General features: G+C 43.7%; 1 protein-coding gene across 1 annotated transcript in view; it reads right to left on the reverse strand.

The window, feature by feature from the left end:
- Positions 1 to 18,598, reverse strand: part of LOC148525786 (SITS-binding protein-like) — a 116,362-nt gene that overhangs the window by 14,446 nt on the left and 83,318 nt on the right. Inside the window, exons 5-9 of the mRNA XM_088470453.1 lie at positions 16,748 to 16,942; positions 13,040 to 13,308; positions 11,523 to 11,659; positions 8,122 to 8,243; positions 299 to 478 (exon numbers count right to left, since the gene is read on the reverse strand). Of these exons, the coding sequence (XP_088326579.1) occupies positions 299 to 478; positions 8,122 to 8,243; positions 11,523 to 11,659; positions 13,040 to 13,308; positions 16,748 to 16,942 (903 nt within the window). The remainder of the gene's footprint in view (positions 1 to 298; positions 479 to 8,121; positions 8,244 to 11,522; positions 11,660 to 13,039; positions 13,309 to 16,747; positions 16,943 to 18,598) is intronic.

Below are 18,598 nucleotides of genomic sequence, written 5' to 3' on the forward strand. Positions count from 1 at the left end.
GACACTTTCTTCTGCATTTTAAATGGATGGAATTGCAGAGCCGCTTGTGTGCAGATGCGCAATTCCGGCCATCTCTGAATCAGACCCTTTATCTCTCTCCACTTACTCACTCTCCAAGGCTTAGTACATAGAACACTTAAATACATGAATAGTACAATGTTATATTCTGGAGATGATTATAGTGGAACAATGACTTAATTCTCTCAAATGTCACCTTTGCAGTATATTCAGCAGTTTTAAGTGCATTTTTCTTGGTTATTTTATTTTTATGCTGTTCATAGACATTTTATTTTCTTACCTCGTCTCCAATTAGAAACTCATTGTCTATTGTGAATGCAATTGGGTCATCTGGACTGAGCCACCAGACAGGCCTGAAGATGGGGTTTCCGGAGCTAAGCCACTCTTCAGCATATTTTATTAACAGAGGGACAACCAGGTGCTTATGTTTCTGTATGTATCGTCTTGTGAGGTTCAATACCTATGACATTAAAACAAAAGGAAATTAGATGATCGGTTATTTCGAAGAAGCCACTACTGGCCCTGTCTAATATATTTAGAATATAACATAAAAAACAACTACTGAACCATAAGTTCATCTATTCTGCAGATGATTTGTGGTAAATGCAAGGAACCCTTTTAGCATTTGGCCAATTTATTAAATTTACACTAATTAACGCCATGGTTAGACAGATTGGACTGTTGGCACCACTGCACCCCCCTACTTTTCAGCCTACATACTGTAAGTAGAATATAACTCATACTTAAAATTCAACCTCATATGTCCCTATTATTCCCCTAATTATTTTCATGGTTGCTGGTAAGTGGTAACATCTCATCCAACCCTGGACTTCTAGCCTTCCTCCACTTTTCCAGCCACACATTGGGAAGTGAGATATGTTTGTGACAATTTCACATCAAACCATGTATTAACTTAGAAATCCCTCTACCTCCTTGTTTACCTCCTCTGACACCAGATCCTCTGCAGTTTTCTCCCCGAGTCACATTCCCAGACTGGAAACAGACAGAGTGGTGGATTAAGCATTTTATGTTCTCCAATAGCTGCTGCTATTTATCCATGCACCTACTAAACTGCTATATAATGCTCAGCTTTCACTTTGAATATACAGATGTTCAGTTTTCAAGGAGCTTTTTGGATTGTTCATATTGATTAATATACCGCTATTAACGGGATCAGTATGAAATACTGCCGGACCTATGTCTGGCGGTTCAAATCCCGATGCCGGAAGACCAGCAGCAGTGAAGATCCTAGCCCTAACCTCCCTCCCTAGTGCCTAACCCCCTCTAAGTGCCTAAACCTAACCCCCCCTTCCCCACAGCCTAAACCTAAGTCTCCCGGGCGGGTGCCTAACCCTAACCTCCCCCCGAGGTGCTTAACCCTAACCCCCCCTTCACCCTAGCCTAAAAATAAGTCTCCCGGGAGGGTGCCTAACTCTAAGTCCCCACGGGAGCCCTAAAACCTAACACCCCCCCAGCGGCTGTCTGCGCCCGGTACCCGGCTTACCTTCGTTCGGTAACCTGGGCGTCGGCCTGACTTCATCCCCTATTAACCCGCGGCTGCTATTCAGCCATGCACCTACTAAACTGCAACAGGTAAGTCGGACTGCATTTACTTGTTGGATTATTATCTGTGGCCACAGTGTCCATATATATGTGCTTATTGTCAACTGCTAGCCCTGATTTTTACATTGTATGCCATTTGTGTTTTATTTAATTTTATTGTCATATGTTAGATTGTTATGTTACAGTAATTTTTTTCCCATATATTTATGTGATTTCTATATTTCTATTTGAGACATTAAATTACTATTTCTAGATATTTTAGCGCTCCCAGTTCTCTACTGTATTTTCTAGCTTTTAGGAAAGGACCACTTGACCAGAGAAGCTAGCAGAGACACACCATGATTGACCAAACCACATTGTCCTTAGAAGACAGGTCATGAGGAACAAAGCTGAACTTGAAGCAGTGGGGAAGGAAGAATGGTGAATGATGAGCCAAAGTCAATGAGTTGGAGAACACAGAAACAATAAAAAAAAACAGAGCTGTAGTCAATAAACAGTTGAACAAAACAAAAGTCATTGATAACTTCAACGAGTCTTAATTGGTAGCAGTGAGGGCCTTAAAGACTGCATACCAGTGAAGTCTCAATGTCTTAATAGACTTGACCTTATTAGGGGCAATAAGCAGACACATTTGAGTCATTTCTGTGCTGCTGGTTGTTGAGGCAATCTCCAGCAACAAAATTCAGTGCAATAGCGGGCACTTACGCCTGTTAGTAGTGGATCTTTGCTCATCAGCTGCTCCTCTATTGCCTGTCTGTCTTTTATAACCAATGGTGCCTTATTCATGGCGATAGACATAGGTTCTGTTGCAAAACCTTGCCTCCTGCTCTTTGTACTTATTTCATTCTGCTGCTGACTTTTTGCCAGTACCTTATTATGTTATCTGTCTACCATCGGCCTCTGACCTTTTGCCATGACCTGACTATGTTAACGGCTAGCCCCCTGCCTCTGACCAAGCGGTTCCTGAATCTTAATATAATATCTGTGTGCTCCCAGCCTCTGACCAAGTGCCTGAATCTGACTACACTAGCAACTTGCTGCTGGCCTCTGATCTGTAATGCTACCCCTACTTATACTATTGATAGGAACTGTATCCTGCTGTGCTACTTTTCTCCGGATGATAGTGTCGGGACTGCTACAGTACCAGTAAGACATTTTTTCTATACTACCTATAGTAGTTGCTGCACGTGGATTTCAGGAGTACTGGTGAACATATATGGATGGAAGGAAAAAGAGGTTCTTATAAGTGAAGATTATGCTAGTCCAGTTCTTGTAGTACAGTACTCTCAGTGCTAATCAGTGGTGGATTTAAACAAGGGGCACTGCCCACCCTGTAAAATTCATCACCCCCAGCGTGCCAGTATAACCATGCACTAGCTTCACAGGCAGTGGTTTCCGATTGGAAGCACTATCTGCTACTCACACACAGGACAAGCAGGCACAGGGGGATTGCCAGTCGGCACCACGATTAACGGAGTGAGCTCTTTCAATAGAAAGCCACTCCCTGCCTTTCTGACAGCCCTACCTAGCTTATAGGGGCTGCAGCCAATGTAGTCTCTAGATGTCGGTGTTTGTACCCATGCACTGGCCCCATCGGTGCTTCTGCACATGTGCCAGTTCTGACCCCTGCCAGATCCATTGCACAAGTGCAGGGATAGTCTCCGGACTGCAGCACTGACAGCCCCCTTTATCCAAAAGGATAGGTGTCTCCGCTGGTGCCAGTTACAATAAGTAAAAAGAATATGAAGTTGTCTGTGTTGGTGTCACACTGACACCTGTCATCTATTGCTGATACTGTGGTGGAATTTCATGTCACAGTTGTCAGAGATGGTGGTGTACTGCCACTTGTCAACTGTAGCGTGATGCTCTTCACATTTTTCTATTCTCTACTCTCCATTTTTGTACTTCTGTAATTTTTGAAACCCATGATCCACTTTCCAAATTCCTTGACAACATTGCTGCCTGGAACTCTTATTTCATATCCTCTGTCCTGCTTACTCTCATGGTATGCAGATTTATAATTTCCATTAAGAGTCCCATTATTCTGCTGCCACAAAACTTATCTCACTTCCTCCTTTAGTTTTTCCCAGAGGACTTAATTTCTCACTGTAAAGGACAACACCTTGTCTTCTACTTCTGCTCCACTGTTAGTTTTTCAAATATGCCTTTCCCATTCTCCAACCACAACATCTTTTACTTCAACTAAGCACACACACTTTGGCCCTGATTCAGAAGTGAACGCTGCATCTGCTCATGCATCTGTTGCCGGAGTCGCGGCTGCAATAATATGCAAATGCTACTTTCTGCCATCCCCTGATGCAGTAACCTGCGTCTGAATGTGCAAGCACTGAAATGCCCACTTTGTTAACTAGAGATGTGCGGTTTCCTTGAAATACAAACACACCCAAACTTTGGGGTTCCGAGTTAAATTAAGTACCAGCTTGGATCACTTTTGGGGTTCCGAGTAGAACAGAGTCCCGTCTTGGATCACTTTTGGGGTTTCCGAGTAGAACCGAGTCTCGGCTTGGATCACTTTTGGGGTTTCCGAGTAGAAAAAGGGGGTCATTCAGACCCGCTCGCGAGCGCAGGACGCTCGCAAATGGGCCGATGTTACCCCAATGCGCATGCGCACGACGGAGGGAGCTCCGTCGTGCGCATGCACGAGACCCGGACAGCGACAGCCAAGCTGTCGCTCTGGGTCTCGCACCAAAGGGGGCGTGCTGTCGATGGTGACTGACAGCACGCCCCCTTTGGTGGGCGTGCCGGGGGCATGGCTGCCAGACGGAGGTGTTCCCATGGGAACGCCTACCGTCTGGATCCGGCCCCACTGACATCACTAGTGATGTCAGTGGGAGTGATTTTGGCTCTGATAGAGCCAAAATCACTCCAGGGCTTGCGGTCACCGAGACCCTACCGCAGGGTCTCGTCGCAAGCCCGATGGTCGCGATGGTCTTAACCATCTTTTTGGCCGCTGGCATATGCTGTGGGTGGTCACCCACAGCTATGCGAGCGGCCAGGAGGCCGCTCCATTTTTAGGTAGGAGGGCACTGATTCAGAGCGAGCACTCTTGTCAGAGCGTCCGGCTCTGAATCAGGCCCAGAGTTTCGGCGCGGGTCTGCTGTAAATTCGGAACTTGGATTTAAAAAACAAATCTCTGGTTTTGGATTGCATGAAAACAGGTCCAAATTACATGATTTTAGCTGTTGTTATCAATTTTAAAGCAATCCAAAAACTGGAACCTAATACACACAAAAACACTTCTGAGTGGTTTTGCCAGATCCAAAACCATAACATTTGAGGGTGGATTTGCCAAAACCACCGGTGACTCATGACATGCTACCATCGGTGCACTATTACGTGCTCCAAATGGTAGGTGCCGTTCTCCATCTGAACATGGCCTCTTTGGTTGTGACTGTGCTTCTGAGAACGCAACCACTCTCACTGACACGTACGCGACATTCCCATAACACGCCCATGAGACAGATTTTTTTTCTGCGTTCACTTCAGGCCACATCCCAGTCACCACCCAAGAATGCCCTTCACTTTGCTGATACAATCTGTCGCGATCACAGCATCATCTTTAACATATGCGTCTTAGGGGTTTTCTGAACGTCTGCCGCATGCATACTTGCAAATAATTACTCAAGTACGTGAATATCAGCATTGTGTTCAAGTAGTGTGCACCTCTGAATTAGGCCCTTTAGCACTACAAAATACAGCCCAGCTGCCAATATAGTCTTTGACAATCCAAACTGTATTCTATCCAGTAAACAAAGATGAGGTCTCTGTACTTATCTCAACATCTCACCCTAGACCTATCCCCCTATTTGTTACCAATTTCTCTGTTCCCTCTGCCATTGCATGCACATCTTTATATTTTATCTTCAATCTGATATTTCCCTTGTCCTGTGTCATGAACTCATCCGTACTCAGATTGCTATCTAAGATGGATGGTTGTGACGGTTGAGGTTTGCGGGTTACCTTATTACCAAAAATAAAATAAAGTCCTGCCACCACCAACAGTTAGACTGAGAGATTCCCCTCCCACTGAGGTTCTTCCGTTCCGCTTCACCAGAAAAATATACCTTTAAGTCAGTAGCATGTGGCCATAGCAGGCAGTGAGTTTAAGAATCACAGAAAATCAGAACAAAAAATTAGATTTTAATTTTAGTAATCACTTCAAAGTGTATGGTTACAAAAGGTTACAAAGATTATAATAATTATTAAAGGTTCACACAAGTTAAAATAAAATAAAGGGGAAAAACAAAGTTCAGGTCACCTGTACAGGGTTGAACAATGGCAGAAGTGAGGTCTCTTCTTGGGGGTATGGTGTATTCTGACCCTATGGTCACGAAAATGAACTACGGCTGATCACTGGACTCAGCTAATATACTGGTTGGGCCCTGTCCCCTTTTTGGTAGGGAAAGCTCCCCCCTCTGGTTTGAGAGTATGGGGGTGGGGGATAGGAGACCTAGGGAGTTTGACATTCTAGCCAAACCTAATAAAGCTGAGCTCGTTTCACACCTACTTGCAATTAAATGCCCCTGACACCCCTAGGGGGTATTCACAGATTGCTGGGCTTCTCTGAGGGATAACTTAGACTGGCTGTCTCCCGGAGGCCTATTCATCAACACTAAAATAACGGTTTTAAGGACATTTTCCTTAATTACCTTTATTTAGTATTAAGACACTTAACACAGGCAATATCACTGATATCTCCTAGTTAAGTCCGCTGGAGTTAATTCCATGTAGAAATTAGGCTATTCATCAAATTCCGAAAATTAAGTATTTTCGGAATTTGATGGTGTTACTATCCGCCACTATCAGGTGGCGTAAAGCGGGTTACACTTACCTGCTGTCAGCGTGAGCAGGTCCTCTTCGGCTGCCTCTGGCGCTCCATGGTCCCTCCTCCGGCTCCGGTGGCTGCTCTGACACAGTGTTCTCCCGGAAGAACACAGTAAAGTTTAAAAAAAAAATCTTTATTTTTTTCTAAACTTTACTGTGTTCTGCTGGGAGAACACAGTGTCAGAGCAGCAGTAGCCAGAGGCGGCTGCAGCAGTCAGGTAGGTGGGGGACAACTAAAGGGGAACCAGTATTACCTCAGCTGTAGGCAGTGCTGCCCATTCCCCGCTTTTGTGAATGTAACGGCACATGCGCAGCACAGATTACAGCTGCGGTAAGTTAGTGTAGAGAGGGAAAAGTATCTATTTCCCAAAAAACTGTCATCGCAAAAGTGACAGCTTTTCGGAATATATACTTATGGAGAGGAGGAATGATGAATTCCTCCGGTAATTAGGTACAACTCCATGCGAGTTCTAAACCTAATTATCTCCATTGAATTTTTAGTAATGATGAATAAGCCCCCCAAGTCTTTTGGTCTAGCAGGTTACTTGGGCCTCTCAGTAGGGAATATACTTACCTTTGATCAGCATCTCAAAATAGAATAAAAACACAATTTGTACATGCACGTGATTGGCTGCTCCTTCCAGATGGCATCACTCCTGAGCAGTTATATTATACATTAAGTGGGTCCCCATCATCATATCCTTTATACACATTCTTATTATACCAATCCTAAAGAAATTCCCTCTAAACACAGCTTATCCCCCTAACTACCACCTTATTTATTTCCATTACTTGGTCTACAAATTATTTGAATGATTTTTGTATAATCAATAATCCCACTTTCTCTCCTCTCACTCACTTCTCAACTGTCTGTCCCCAAAATCTCACTGAGACTGCACTCCTTGCAACAAAGTCTAAATACCACATCTCTATACTCATCATGCTGAACCTCTCCCTCTTCCTTCTTCAATTTACCTCTATCCTGAATCTCATCTCATCTCTGGTAGTCTTAACTCACTCTCCCATGCCGTTATTGAGATATGGAAGCCCTAATAAATCCAAAAACATTTTCTGAATCCCATCAGTTTACTACAGCTTCCTAAGTTCTACTCTGAGCCACACTACGGCCAGTATCCTATTAGCCACGGTATATTACCGCGGCTAATTACCTCGCCCGGGGCTATCCAATTAGCCCTGTTGCCAGCACTTATCGGGGATTTTATTTCACCTGCCTCAGGCAGGTGAAACCAAATCCGTGATAAGAATCCCTTTTTGCCATGACTTTTTCGCGGATCAAATGTGTTTTCACGAGAAAAACAACATTTGCGGACGTAAAAAACAGAGCTTAATGGATACCACAAAAAAAATCTGCGAGAAACACCCATTTTATGCATCAGAATTTTTTTCTCTGCTAATAGGATACCGGCCTAAGCCCCTCTTGTCTCAGCTGTGTCCTCTACCAATTAGATGGTAAATTCTCTTATGTGCATGGTCCTCCTAACCCTTTGTTTACACGTCTGTATTATTTTTGTCTATCCTGTAATGTCCGTTTTATGTATTTCCCTCTTTTTCCAAACTGACCTGCGCTGTGGAGCGTGGAGGCACATTAGAAATCAACTACCATAATAATTATTGTGATATTTTTCTTTTTTTTCAGCCATAATGTTTTTTTGTTACAGTATTTAAAAATCTTACCCAATCATTGCAGCAAACCCACGGAGGAGTATTAAAAGACATGACAGGTAGAAATGTGACAATTTGTAGCCACCGTATGAATAATTCTTCATCTGTTAAAAATTCATCAGCTAGCGTTCCACCTTTAAATAAGCACATATGAAGAAGAAATTGTATGCAGAATTAAAAATGTAAAGTACTTTTTTCTTTTTCAAATGACTGAAAAATACAATGCAACAGTCCCTACATTTAATTTGCAATGCTAAATTAGGCCATATTTACTAACTTCCCAGAGGATACAGTAATTACCAACACTGATCGAAGGAGGAAATCTAGCAAGCAATCAGCAATTCCAATTTTCTGTGTAGCGTTAGCAATATATTGAAAGCAATTGTCATTGATAAATGTTATTAAAAAGCCCTTAATGTGTTATTTAGCAACTTGCAGTGGTTATTTTTAACATAGGTCCTATTGATCATCAGAGAGCAGCGGTGGGCCCGGATAAAGGGGGCATGGCCTAATCGTGGGAGGCGTGGCCACGACCCCATCAAGGGGAAAAAAAAGTTTTGCAGCGCCACAAAGCCAGGCGCATAACCAGTGGGGAGCACGATTAGCTTGATCGCTCCCACAACAGGCATAGGAGACTGCTGTGGCTGCTTCATAGCAGCCGCAAGCAATCTCCCAGTGCAGCCCAGCACACAACAGCGTGTACTGGGCTGCTGTGATGAAAGGGGGGGGGCGCGGTACTGGGCCCCCACCGGGCCCTTCCAGCAAGCCCAGGCCGGGTAATTTGTACCCGCTCCCCCTCCCCCCTCTTGGTGCCCCTGTTGATCATCACTAGTTTCTGTCCGAGAGGGCAGCCTAGTATTCAGCAAACTTTGAAAACTGAATGATTTTGGAGTTTGCTTGCGGGAACCAACGCATCTTCAGATGGCTTTGTTTCCCAGAGCCCTGCTCCTTCCAATGAGAAGGAGCTCCAGGGATGCAAAGAGGGAACCAAGCAGTGAATGCTCTACCTCAGGTCATGCATGCACACAAGGCTGGCATGGAGAAGCTACTTCGGTAGCATTGTTACTACTGATCGCGGGGACGGCTGCTTTTGCAGTGATAATTAATACTTATTACCCACTGCTGCAACTCGCAGCTATTCAAATACTTAATCACTGGGGGCCATGTGGCCCCTGATGATGGATAGGCCCAGAGACACATACTCTCTCTCCCACCATAGCTAGTAGCATTAGTGTACTATTAGTAACTGTAAGCCTAATTTCGAGCTTCCTTTTTTAAAAATGGAAATGTTACCAAAATAGCTACATTTTACGTATGCATAAAAAAACTGCATTTACATACATATCCTTGGTTAGTTGCATCTACTGTAGAGATTTGTCCAGCCCTAGAACACTAGTGTATGAATCAGGATAATGTAACAAGGGTGCATACATAAGCATGCAGAAACCACAGAAATAGCATAGCTTGGCTTGACAGTAATGTTAAAGTCATATTACCCAATTTCTACACAATAGCATAATATACTGAAGTGCAGGGTCAGCTCCAGGGTTCAGAGCACCCTGTGCCAGCTCTTCAAAGTGCGCCCTCACATCGCGCACAGAGAAGCCAAAAATGGGGGCGTGACCGAATTACCATGGGTCACACCCCTTATGTGACGTTATTTGGAAGCGTGCCCGCATGGCATGCCTCCAAATAAAGTCAGGCTGGGGGGGGCCTCACTAGCTGGGCTTCCCCCAGCCCCCTACCGTCACTGAATGTATGGCGCACGCATGTGCGCAGCATCCATTCAGACTCCAGGGTCCGGCGGTGGGGTTCCCCGACCGCCCGATTTCACCACCCGCGGGCCAGTACTGTCCCGCTGAAATTGGGATGTTGGGGAGGGGTGCGCCCTCTATGGGAGGCGCCCCTGTTCGACCGAACTGGTTGAACACCCCTAGGGCCGGCCCCTGCTGAAGTGTATAAGAGAGAATAGTGTCCTCACAGAGTAATCTATAAACAGGATAGTCACATTTACCATATAAAATATAAACACAAAATCAATATAAATGAAATTAAATTCAATCTCATTTGTTTACCCCTATAAAATCAAATGGGAATGTTCTTAAATGATAGTCCATAAGTTAATATAGTCCATTAAGTAATGTGAATAAACTTAATACTATATAGCAGAAACACTAATGAATAAAGTTTTAGTGGGTGGGTCAGTACACACATATATATATATATATATATATATATAATCAATCAAAAGAAGTGAAAATAATAAGTATAAGCTATGGGGGTATCAGAGGCAGTTTAGATGGCTCAAATTGCTCAGTGGTTGCCACTAATGACAAATCTATAGCAGCTGCAATATGGATGCTTGGTAAGCTACAGAAGAACATGTTTATTAATTATCGGGTTTAAGACCCAAATATTATAATTATTGCGGCAATAAGAAATTATGTATCACTGGAATATATTAAACAATATAGAGGGGCTCCTACAGGAACTCATCCCTGCGATGTGTAAAAGTAAAGTGATCGCTTTTGCTGTCACTTGACTTTCTGGTTGCGTTGGGGACTTCCGCACCACTGCGCATACTCGGTCATCAGACTACCCATGTGCGAGCATCCATCCTACAGATCTTTCTCCTGGTAAATTGTGCAGAAAGTAGTCCATAGACTGCAATGGCTAACCAGGGCCAAGCTCCGGATTGCTTCGGACTAGGGGCCCGATTCAGACCCCCTCGCTAGGAAGCGTTCACACACAGCCAGCCGATTGTTTGCATTCTGCGCATCAGTATGAATCGCAATGCGCGTGCAAAAACCAGTGCAAGCGATCGGGAAGTGTACGCTCGCTGCGCATAGACAGCCCCGCTGAATGAGTCACAGGAGAAGCCTTTTGTGGGTGGTAACAGTGACAGGCCACTAGAAACAGGGGAGTAGATGTGCGCATGCAGGCGTGCCCGAGCATCTCAATGCCATTTCAGAGGCGTGCATAATGAAGAGGAAGCGTCATGGTACACGTCACTTGGTTATCTTTCACACTGAAGCAGTCGCAGTGATTGCGGCAGGGTATGGTCAGCCACAAGCGCTTCGTGCGCTTACGATGGTACTTGATGTACCGATGGTTGCATACACTTCCTGGAGATGACGTGCACAAGTGGGCTTCTTAAGATAGGCTGGTGGCCATCTGCATACACAGAGCGATCGCTCGCCAAGACATAGTGGGTGTGCTAATGCCTTGGCGTGCGATCGCTTGCCTTTCCAAAATCTAGCGAGCGGGTCTGAATCGAGCCCTAGGAACTGAAAGCAGCTAACTGCAGTTGTATTTTTTTCTCGTGAATTAATATACTGTATGAATTAACAAACTTAAGCACATTGGGGTATATGTAATAGAGTGCAAAGACAGACAACCAATAAAACAATTACCTACTGCATCTGGAATGAAAAAATTGTTTCCTAACAAACTGTAGTGCAGTACAGAGGGGATGATGCCCTTTATTCCATGATAGCTCCAGTCTGAGTGAAGAGGACTCATTTGCACAAAGAGCGGTAAGTAATTTGACCTGTTGACAAAGACAATTTAGCAGTCATTATATTTTGTTACATTTGCTTTACAGCTCAAATAGCAGCTAGAAATTAAGTGACTTTTTGATCCTTTGAGTTTCATCTCCCTGATACATGTTATTCACAACATCTGGCTCCACCTTGAATTAAGGCACTAGGTAGTGGTGTCTGAAGCTTCTGCCCATGCTATTGGATGGGTGTATTAAACTCAGAACTCTGCCCATACTATTGGATGGGTGTATTAAAAAATAAATGAATAGGATTGGATGCTAAAGGCACACATCCACTAGCAGATGAGGTAACGACAGTACGCTTACGACATCGTAATCGTACCGTCGCTCCCCATCCCCTGCAGTGCCTACACTGAATGATTAGTCGTTCAGTGTAGGCACTCTCCATCATCCCTGAACATGGGCAATCTGTCGTAATCGGCAGATTGACCGGCATGCTCAGCCGATGATTGATGTCGGAAACGGCCAGCGGGAGCGCGCATCGCTGGTCGTTTCCGACAATTACCATGTCATAATCGTGCAATCGCTCATTAATATCTGCTAGTGGATACATGGCAACATCTGTCCAATCAGGTGCAGCCTTTTATAGTACCGAGGATATTTTTCTTCCACTGTTTTATAATTATAGAAAGAAGATACTCCCACAGGGTTCTATTCACTTAGCCTTGGAGAGAGATAAAGTTTGAAAGATTCCATTGAGCGGCAGATATGTCAGCCAGTGTGTACCCAGCATTAGAATCAGGCCCTATGTGTGAGTGTCGCAGAGAGGCATATGGTTATTACAAAGGAAAATGCATGCTTCTCCCACATGTGCCATATTGCTGAAGCCTTTACTAGTATCATAATAGGTGCTGAGGCTTTGGAATATGTCATACATAAATAAATAAAAAGTAGCATTTGTACAAGGCTTTATGAATTGAAATGATCCATAGGGTGGTATGTCGCGCCCGACAGAGCTAATCAATTGTTTCTCCTGTCGGGCGCTATCAGCTGCCGGTGCACCATCTCAACCCCCACCCCCCGGGAGGTACGAGCTGAATTGGGCGAAAAGTGCCCAGTTTGCCCAGCACTTTGGTCGGGGGTAGCTGTTTCACACAGCTAAACACGACCCGTATGGGCGCGGTCAGTGCGATAATCAGCATCAATTGAATAGCGCCCTGTGATCTCCTGTCACTTTAGACGAGAGATCGGGTGCACTGAAATTGAATACCGCCCATAGTGTTTGCTGAATGTGAGGATAGTCCCCATACAATAATTTTAGAAATAATGTTTTAGCTTAAAGGTCTCTCTATCTCCACATTAAATGATGATCTATGAATCTCCTCACAGAAAGTATTGTTACATTATATACAGCTTTATATTCCTTACCTTGCGCTGGCTGTAATTATTGCAGTTTTGCCAAGCTGTGCAATCGCCTTTGCTAGAGATTCAGCATAACGGTCACCCTCCAAGCCTTTGGGAGGCTGCATTGATTGCTCTAGAAATGTGTTGCCTTCTGCCCCTTCAAATGTGATGTATTGTGCCCCAAGTTTGTTTCTCAAATTAATCACCTTGTTGAAATACCAGCTAACAGCAGCATTACTGGTTACATTTAATCTGACAGAAAACTGTCCTTTCCATTTTGTAAGAATTGGGGCCTATAGGGAGAAAATAAGAAAAAATCTTGTGTCAAGTGAATAGCAAGAAAACAATGCTACTGTTTAGCGTGGCTTGTTTCTAGGTGTATATACATACTTGGTCACTCGATTGCTGACTATCCAAGCAAGCCATGGGTAACCACTATCTACAGAGGAAAGGGGGCACATAGTTGAGTCTGTGCCTGCCCTGTGTGACAGTGTGACAGGAAGCCTAGTTTTCCCCCTGAGATACTAATATATATATATATATATATATATATATATATATATATATATATATTAGGGATGTGCAGGCTCGGATAGGTTCGAGTTTGCACGTTGAGTTCAGATTTTTCCCTCCAAAAAAACGGAACTCAGAAAGAGGCTAAACGTCTTCTTACATGGACGAACATCATCATTCCTGGACAAAAGTCCAGGAATGATGATGTTCGTCCATGTAAGATGACGTTTAGCCTCTTTCTGAGTTCCGTTTTTTTGGAGGGAAAAATCCGAACTCCACTTGCAAACTCGAACCTATCCGAGCCTGCACATCCCTAATATATATATATAAATATATAATTGTGTGGTACTGAGAGAGATTGAACCAACATGATTGGACACACTAGATCACATTACTATGAATTATTTCGACTGTCCACCTCAGGCCTGGTCTGCTTCCAACTGTAATCTGAACTTCATCACGAAGCCTCACTGACAGACATACACATCACTGCCTCACTGACAGTCATACACATCACTGCTTCACTGACATACACATTTCTGACAGAAAAATTTCAAGAAATGTCCAAATGACTTAATGACTCAATGGACCTGATAGTAGTCCTCATCAAAAAACTTGAACAGGCCTTACCTGAGCAACCACTTCAGAATCCAGTACAGCAAACAGAGTAATCATGCCATACTTGACCAGAAGAAGCATTAAGCACTTCCTGCCAGTACAATTTACTGTACAACACATATTTTCTTTACAAAATGAACCACAGTGACAGTAGTCATTAATGTTCATCTGTTTTAAACAATTACATGATCATTGCATTAAATATTTATTTATTAAAAAAAAACATTCCAATTAAAAAAGTATATTGTAAACTCTTTTCTCATCCTATTCTGTATCTATTTCTCCATACATCATTCTCCACATAGAATTATTTTGTCACATCAGGAACCATTTTATAAGATAGATATACCACTCTTAGGTGTGCAGTCGCTCTCTGATAAAGGATATGCATGTCTTTGGTCTTGTGCTTATATCAAAGCACATCCGCACACCAAGGAGTGGTATATCAATTAGACACACGCACACACACATATACTGTATATATACTGTACATCCAGTGCTGTTTTTCAGCAGGAACTCAGTTAACCTCTCATTAACTATGACATAATGTCCTGGGCCAAAATGTATTTTCTATAAGATAAGTTTTATCTTAAAGTCCCTATTGACTGCCTTCATTTTTAAATATCATATATATGTATACGTAATATGTAAATAATATATATACAGTATACATATATAAACACACACACAGTATATAATATAATTGTTTTTCTTAAGCTCCACCCCCAATAGTTCCATCCACAGTTCCTGAACCTATATTTCCAGAACAATAGCCATATTTTATATATATATATATATATATATATATATATTGTCAGAGGTTTAAATCTTCAAGTTTTATTATGTGATGTCCAAATCCATCCAGTGGAAGGCCCAGAACAGGCCTCCCTGGGTCAAAATTCTGCCTGGCGCACTCCACCATGATGTCCGACCCGGACCCCAACCACTCCATTAGGCATTCCAGACCAATTGCCACCCCTGTGTGAAGTTTTCATTCAAATCCATCTAGTGGAAGGCCCAGAATAGACTCCCCGGATCAAAATTCTGCCCAGCGTACACCAACAGCGACCGGGACCTCAACCCACTAGTATGTCTTCTGGGATCCATTGTTACCACTTTGTGAAATGTTCATCCAAGTCCATCTAATGAAAGGCTCAGAACAGGCTCCCTGGGTCAAAGTTCTACCCAGCGCACTCCTCTGAGGTCCGACCTGAACCCAACCACTCCATTAGGCATCTCAGATCAATTGCCCCTCTGTGAAGTTTTCATCCAAATCTAGCCAGTGGAAGGCCCATAATAGGATCCCTGGGTCAAAGTTCTGCCGAGCATACACCAATGGGAGGTCCCACTGGGTCCTCAACCCCTTAGTATGTCTTTTCTTTGATCCAATTTTACCACTCTGTCCAAATTATGTGATGTCGTCCAAATCCATCCAGTGGGAGGCCCAGATCGGGTTCCCTGGGACAAAGTTGTTCCCAGCGCACACCGCCGTGAGGTCCGACCAGGACCCTAACCACTCCATTAGGTATGCCAGACCAATTGCCACCCCTCTATAACATTTCATCAGAATCCATTAAGTGGAAGGCCCAGAACAGACTCCCTGGGTCAAAGCTCTGCCCAGCATTCCCGGGTCCCCAACAGGAGGTCCAAACGGGACCTCAACATCCTAGTATGTCTTCTGGGATCCAATGTTACCACTCTGTGAAGTTTTCGGCCAAATCCATCCAGTGGAAAACTCAGAACAGGCTCCCCAGGTCAAAGTTCTGCCCAGCGTACACCAATGGGAGGTCCGACCGGGACCCTAACCCCCCTAAAACCTTGCCAGGATCCAACTGGATGACCTCGTGTTGGTTTCATCCCAATCTGTACAGGGTTGTCCAAATCCATAACCGGACAGACAAATAAACAAACTTTCAAGGGAAAGACTCAGCTCGGCGGCCCCCTTTCCTCTGTAGACAGTGCTTGGATACAACTTCAACATTGGAAAGACAGAAATGTATAGGGTGAAGGCAAAATCTATCTTCTTTAATTGGTTCTATATTCCATCACATAGGATGCACAAACACTATGCAGTGCCTCTTATCTGGACTGCATCTACGATCAAATCAGCTGTGTTCACCAAGGAACGAACACTACTGAGTGATGGGATAGTGCACAGTGCTCAAAGGGGTATGTCCGAAACAGAAATAATAGGCAACAATGCCAATTGTGGCACATACAGCAATCGGTCACCTGCAATACATAGGTCAGATCAAGCAAGGTTCATCTTTTAATAATGTCATGCACAACTTGCCTACATACGTACCCAGTGAATGACACTGCTATGTAATTCTGCAATAGAAGGGCCCATAAAAGAGTTTATATAAGAGTAATATCATGCTACTTTTAGCCTGATTAAACAAGACTCATAACCCATATAGTGTAGACGTAAGACTACAGAGTGTATTAACTTCCCTATAAGTCATTTTGGGAAGTAAGTAGAATTGTACTTTAAAATATATGTACCTATATCTAGTTAATTTTGTTTGTTTATTATATTGTATCTACAAATTTTCTGTAAAACTTAAACACAGTTGTTAAAAAACTAAAATCATGTTATACCAATGATCCATCTAATTTTGATTGTAGACTGAGCCAATAGTTTTCTTGCTCTTTATTGAGGTAACTTTGAAGTTGCTCTGAGTTAACACTTTGGTACGGAGATGTGGTTATTGAAAGATTGAGGTGCTTAAACGGATGCGGATCTTTCTGAGGTCTTTGAGTCTCTCTTCCTTGGTCTGTGATAGTTACATGGTCCTACAAACAAAAAGAGAGTATACTGTGAGTTATTAACAATTGTTACTTCACCTAAGTCAGATTTCCAAATTGCTTTTAAAAGAATATCTAATTTTTTATGAATATTTAATATTGTATGTATGCTTAATAGGTAGGCATTACTAAAGAAATGCCATGTTTGCTAAAGAACCACGATTCCCATAGTTCTCTATGGAGACCAGGCCCGGCGAAAGGGGGTGACTAGGGGGAAACATGTACCGAGGCCAGGCCAGCTGAGCTACCTAGTCTACACCGCAGGCGCTTCACTTCACAAGTGATACTGTAGTAACAGCTGAGGCGGCTCCTCCCATCCATGGCAGGGTTTATCGGGGGCAGCTCTGGTGCATTAATTCCACGCTCAAGGCCCCGGACATAGATATAGATGGATTATGCCTTGGAGATAGATAAAGTGGAGAGAGATAAAGTACCAACCAACCAATCAGCACCTATCATTTTTCAAGCATATTCTGTAAAGTCTGTTAAGTGACAGGAGCTGATTGGATGGCACTTTATCTCTCTCTAAGGCTTAGTACATATCCCCCATAGTGCTAATCTTCCTGGTGGCTGGCCCCTCCCCAAAGACCAGCCATTTTACAGCATGAGCAGCCCGACACCGGATCAGCCAATGACTGATCTATTCCTTTTCCTTCTCCCGCCCGAATATCTAATGTGGCCAGGGCTGACCCACTTCTTGAACTTCTCCCCCACACAGTGCGGGGTGAAAAGTGCAGCTCCGGGCAGAGCAGAGGCCTGGGTGAGCTGCGAGCACCAGCTTGGACTGGCCGTGCTGTCCACATACAGTCAGGCTTAGTCAGCTGTCAGCCTGAGGCACCCAGACGATCAGAGAAGAAAGGAGACTGGCATGCGATTTGTAGTTTAACTTTTACAGCATAGTACTTCTCAGTAGGCACTGCACCCTTTACAAAGCTGGCCGCCGCTGGAGCTAACCGGCTATTCTGAGCATGCACTCTGGAAATTGGGAAATTAAAGGTAAAACATCCTAACCTAGGACTGGGGTGAGGGGTGGGGATAATGAGCATACAATATATAAGTGGTGTGGGGAGGGGGTTATGACCATAACATATATAAAGGTTGAGGCAAGTGGGTAATGGGCATATAATATATAAGGGATGATGGACATAAAATATATAAGGGGTGAGGGGAGTGGGTAATGAACATAAAAAATATAAGGGGTGAGGGAAGGGGATGGATAATGAGTATAAAATATAGAAGGGTGAGGGGAGGGGTTTATGAGCACAAACTATATGCTTAGGACAGGGCATAGTGACGAGGAAAGAGTGAAATTTGAAATGGAAGGGAAAAAAGTTAAATAAATGGAGACAGGAATGCATACACAAAGCTATGATGTAAGGTCAATGCCTGAAAATGGGAGGAGCCAGGACTGGAAGTGGGAGGAGGGATGAGTAGCAAGGGGAGGTAGCAGGATTCATTTTCAACCCCCCCCCCAAAAGAAAAGTCTAGATCCCCCTCAGCCCCCACATGTGCCATCACAGGGAAAAAGAGTATTATGCCGCAGACACAGGCAGACATTACAGACTGGCCGGTGACGCAACCTCCTGCAGGTCTCCACACAGGTTTGTGACTGTTTCGGTTATGAAACAGAAGTGTGCAACTACA

Source organism: Taudactylus pleione, unplaced genomic scaffold, assembly GCF_031769625.1.
Source record: "Taudactylus pleione unplaced genomic scaffold, aTauple2 ptg000100l, whole genome shotgun sequence".
Classification (NCBI taxonomy): Eukaryota; Metazoa; Chordata; class Amphibia; order Anura; family Myobatrachidae; genus Taudactylus; species Taudactylus pleione.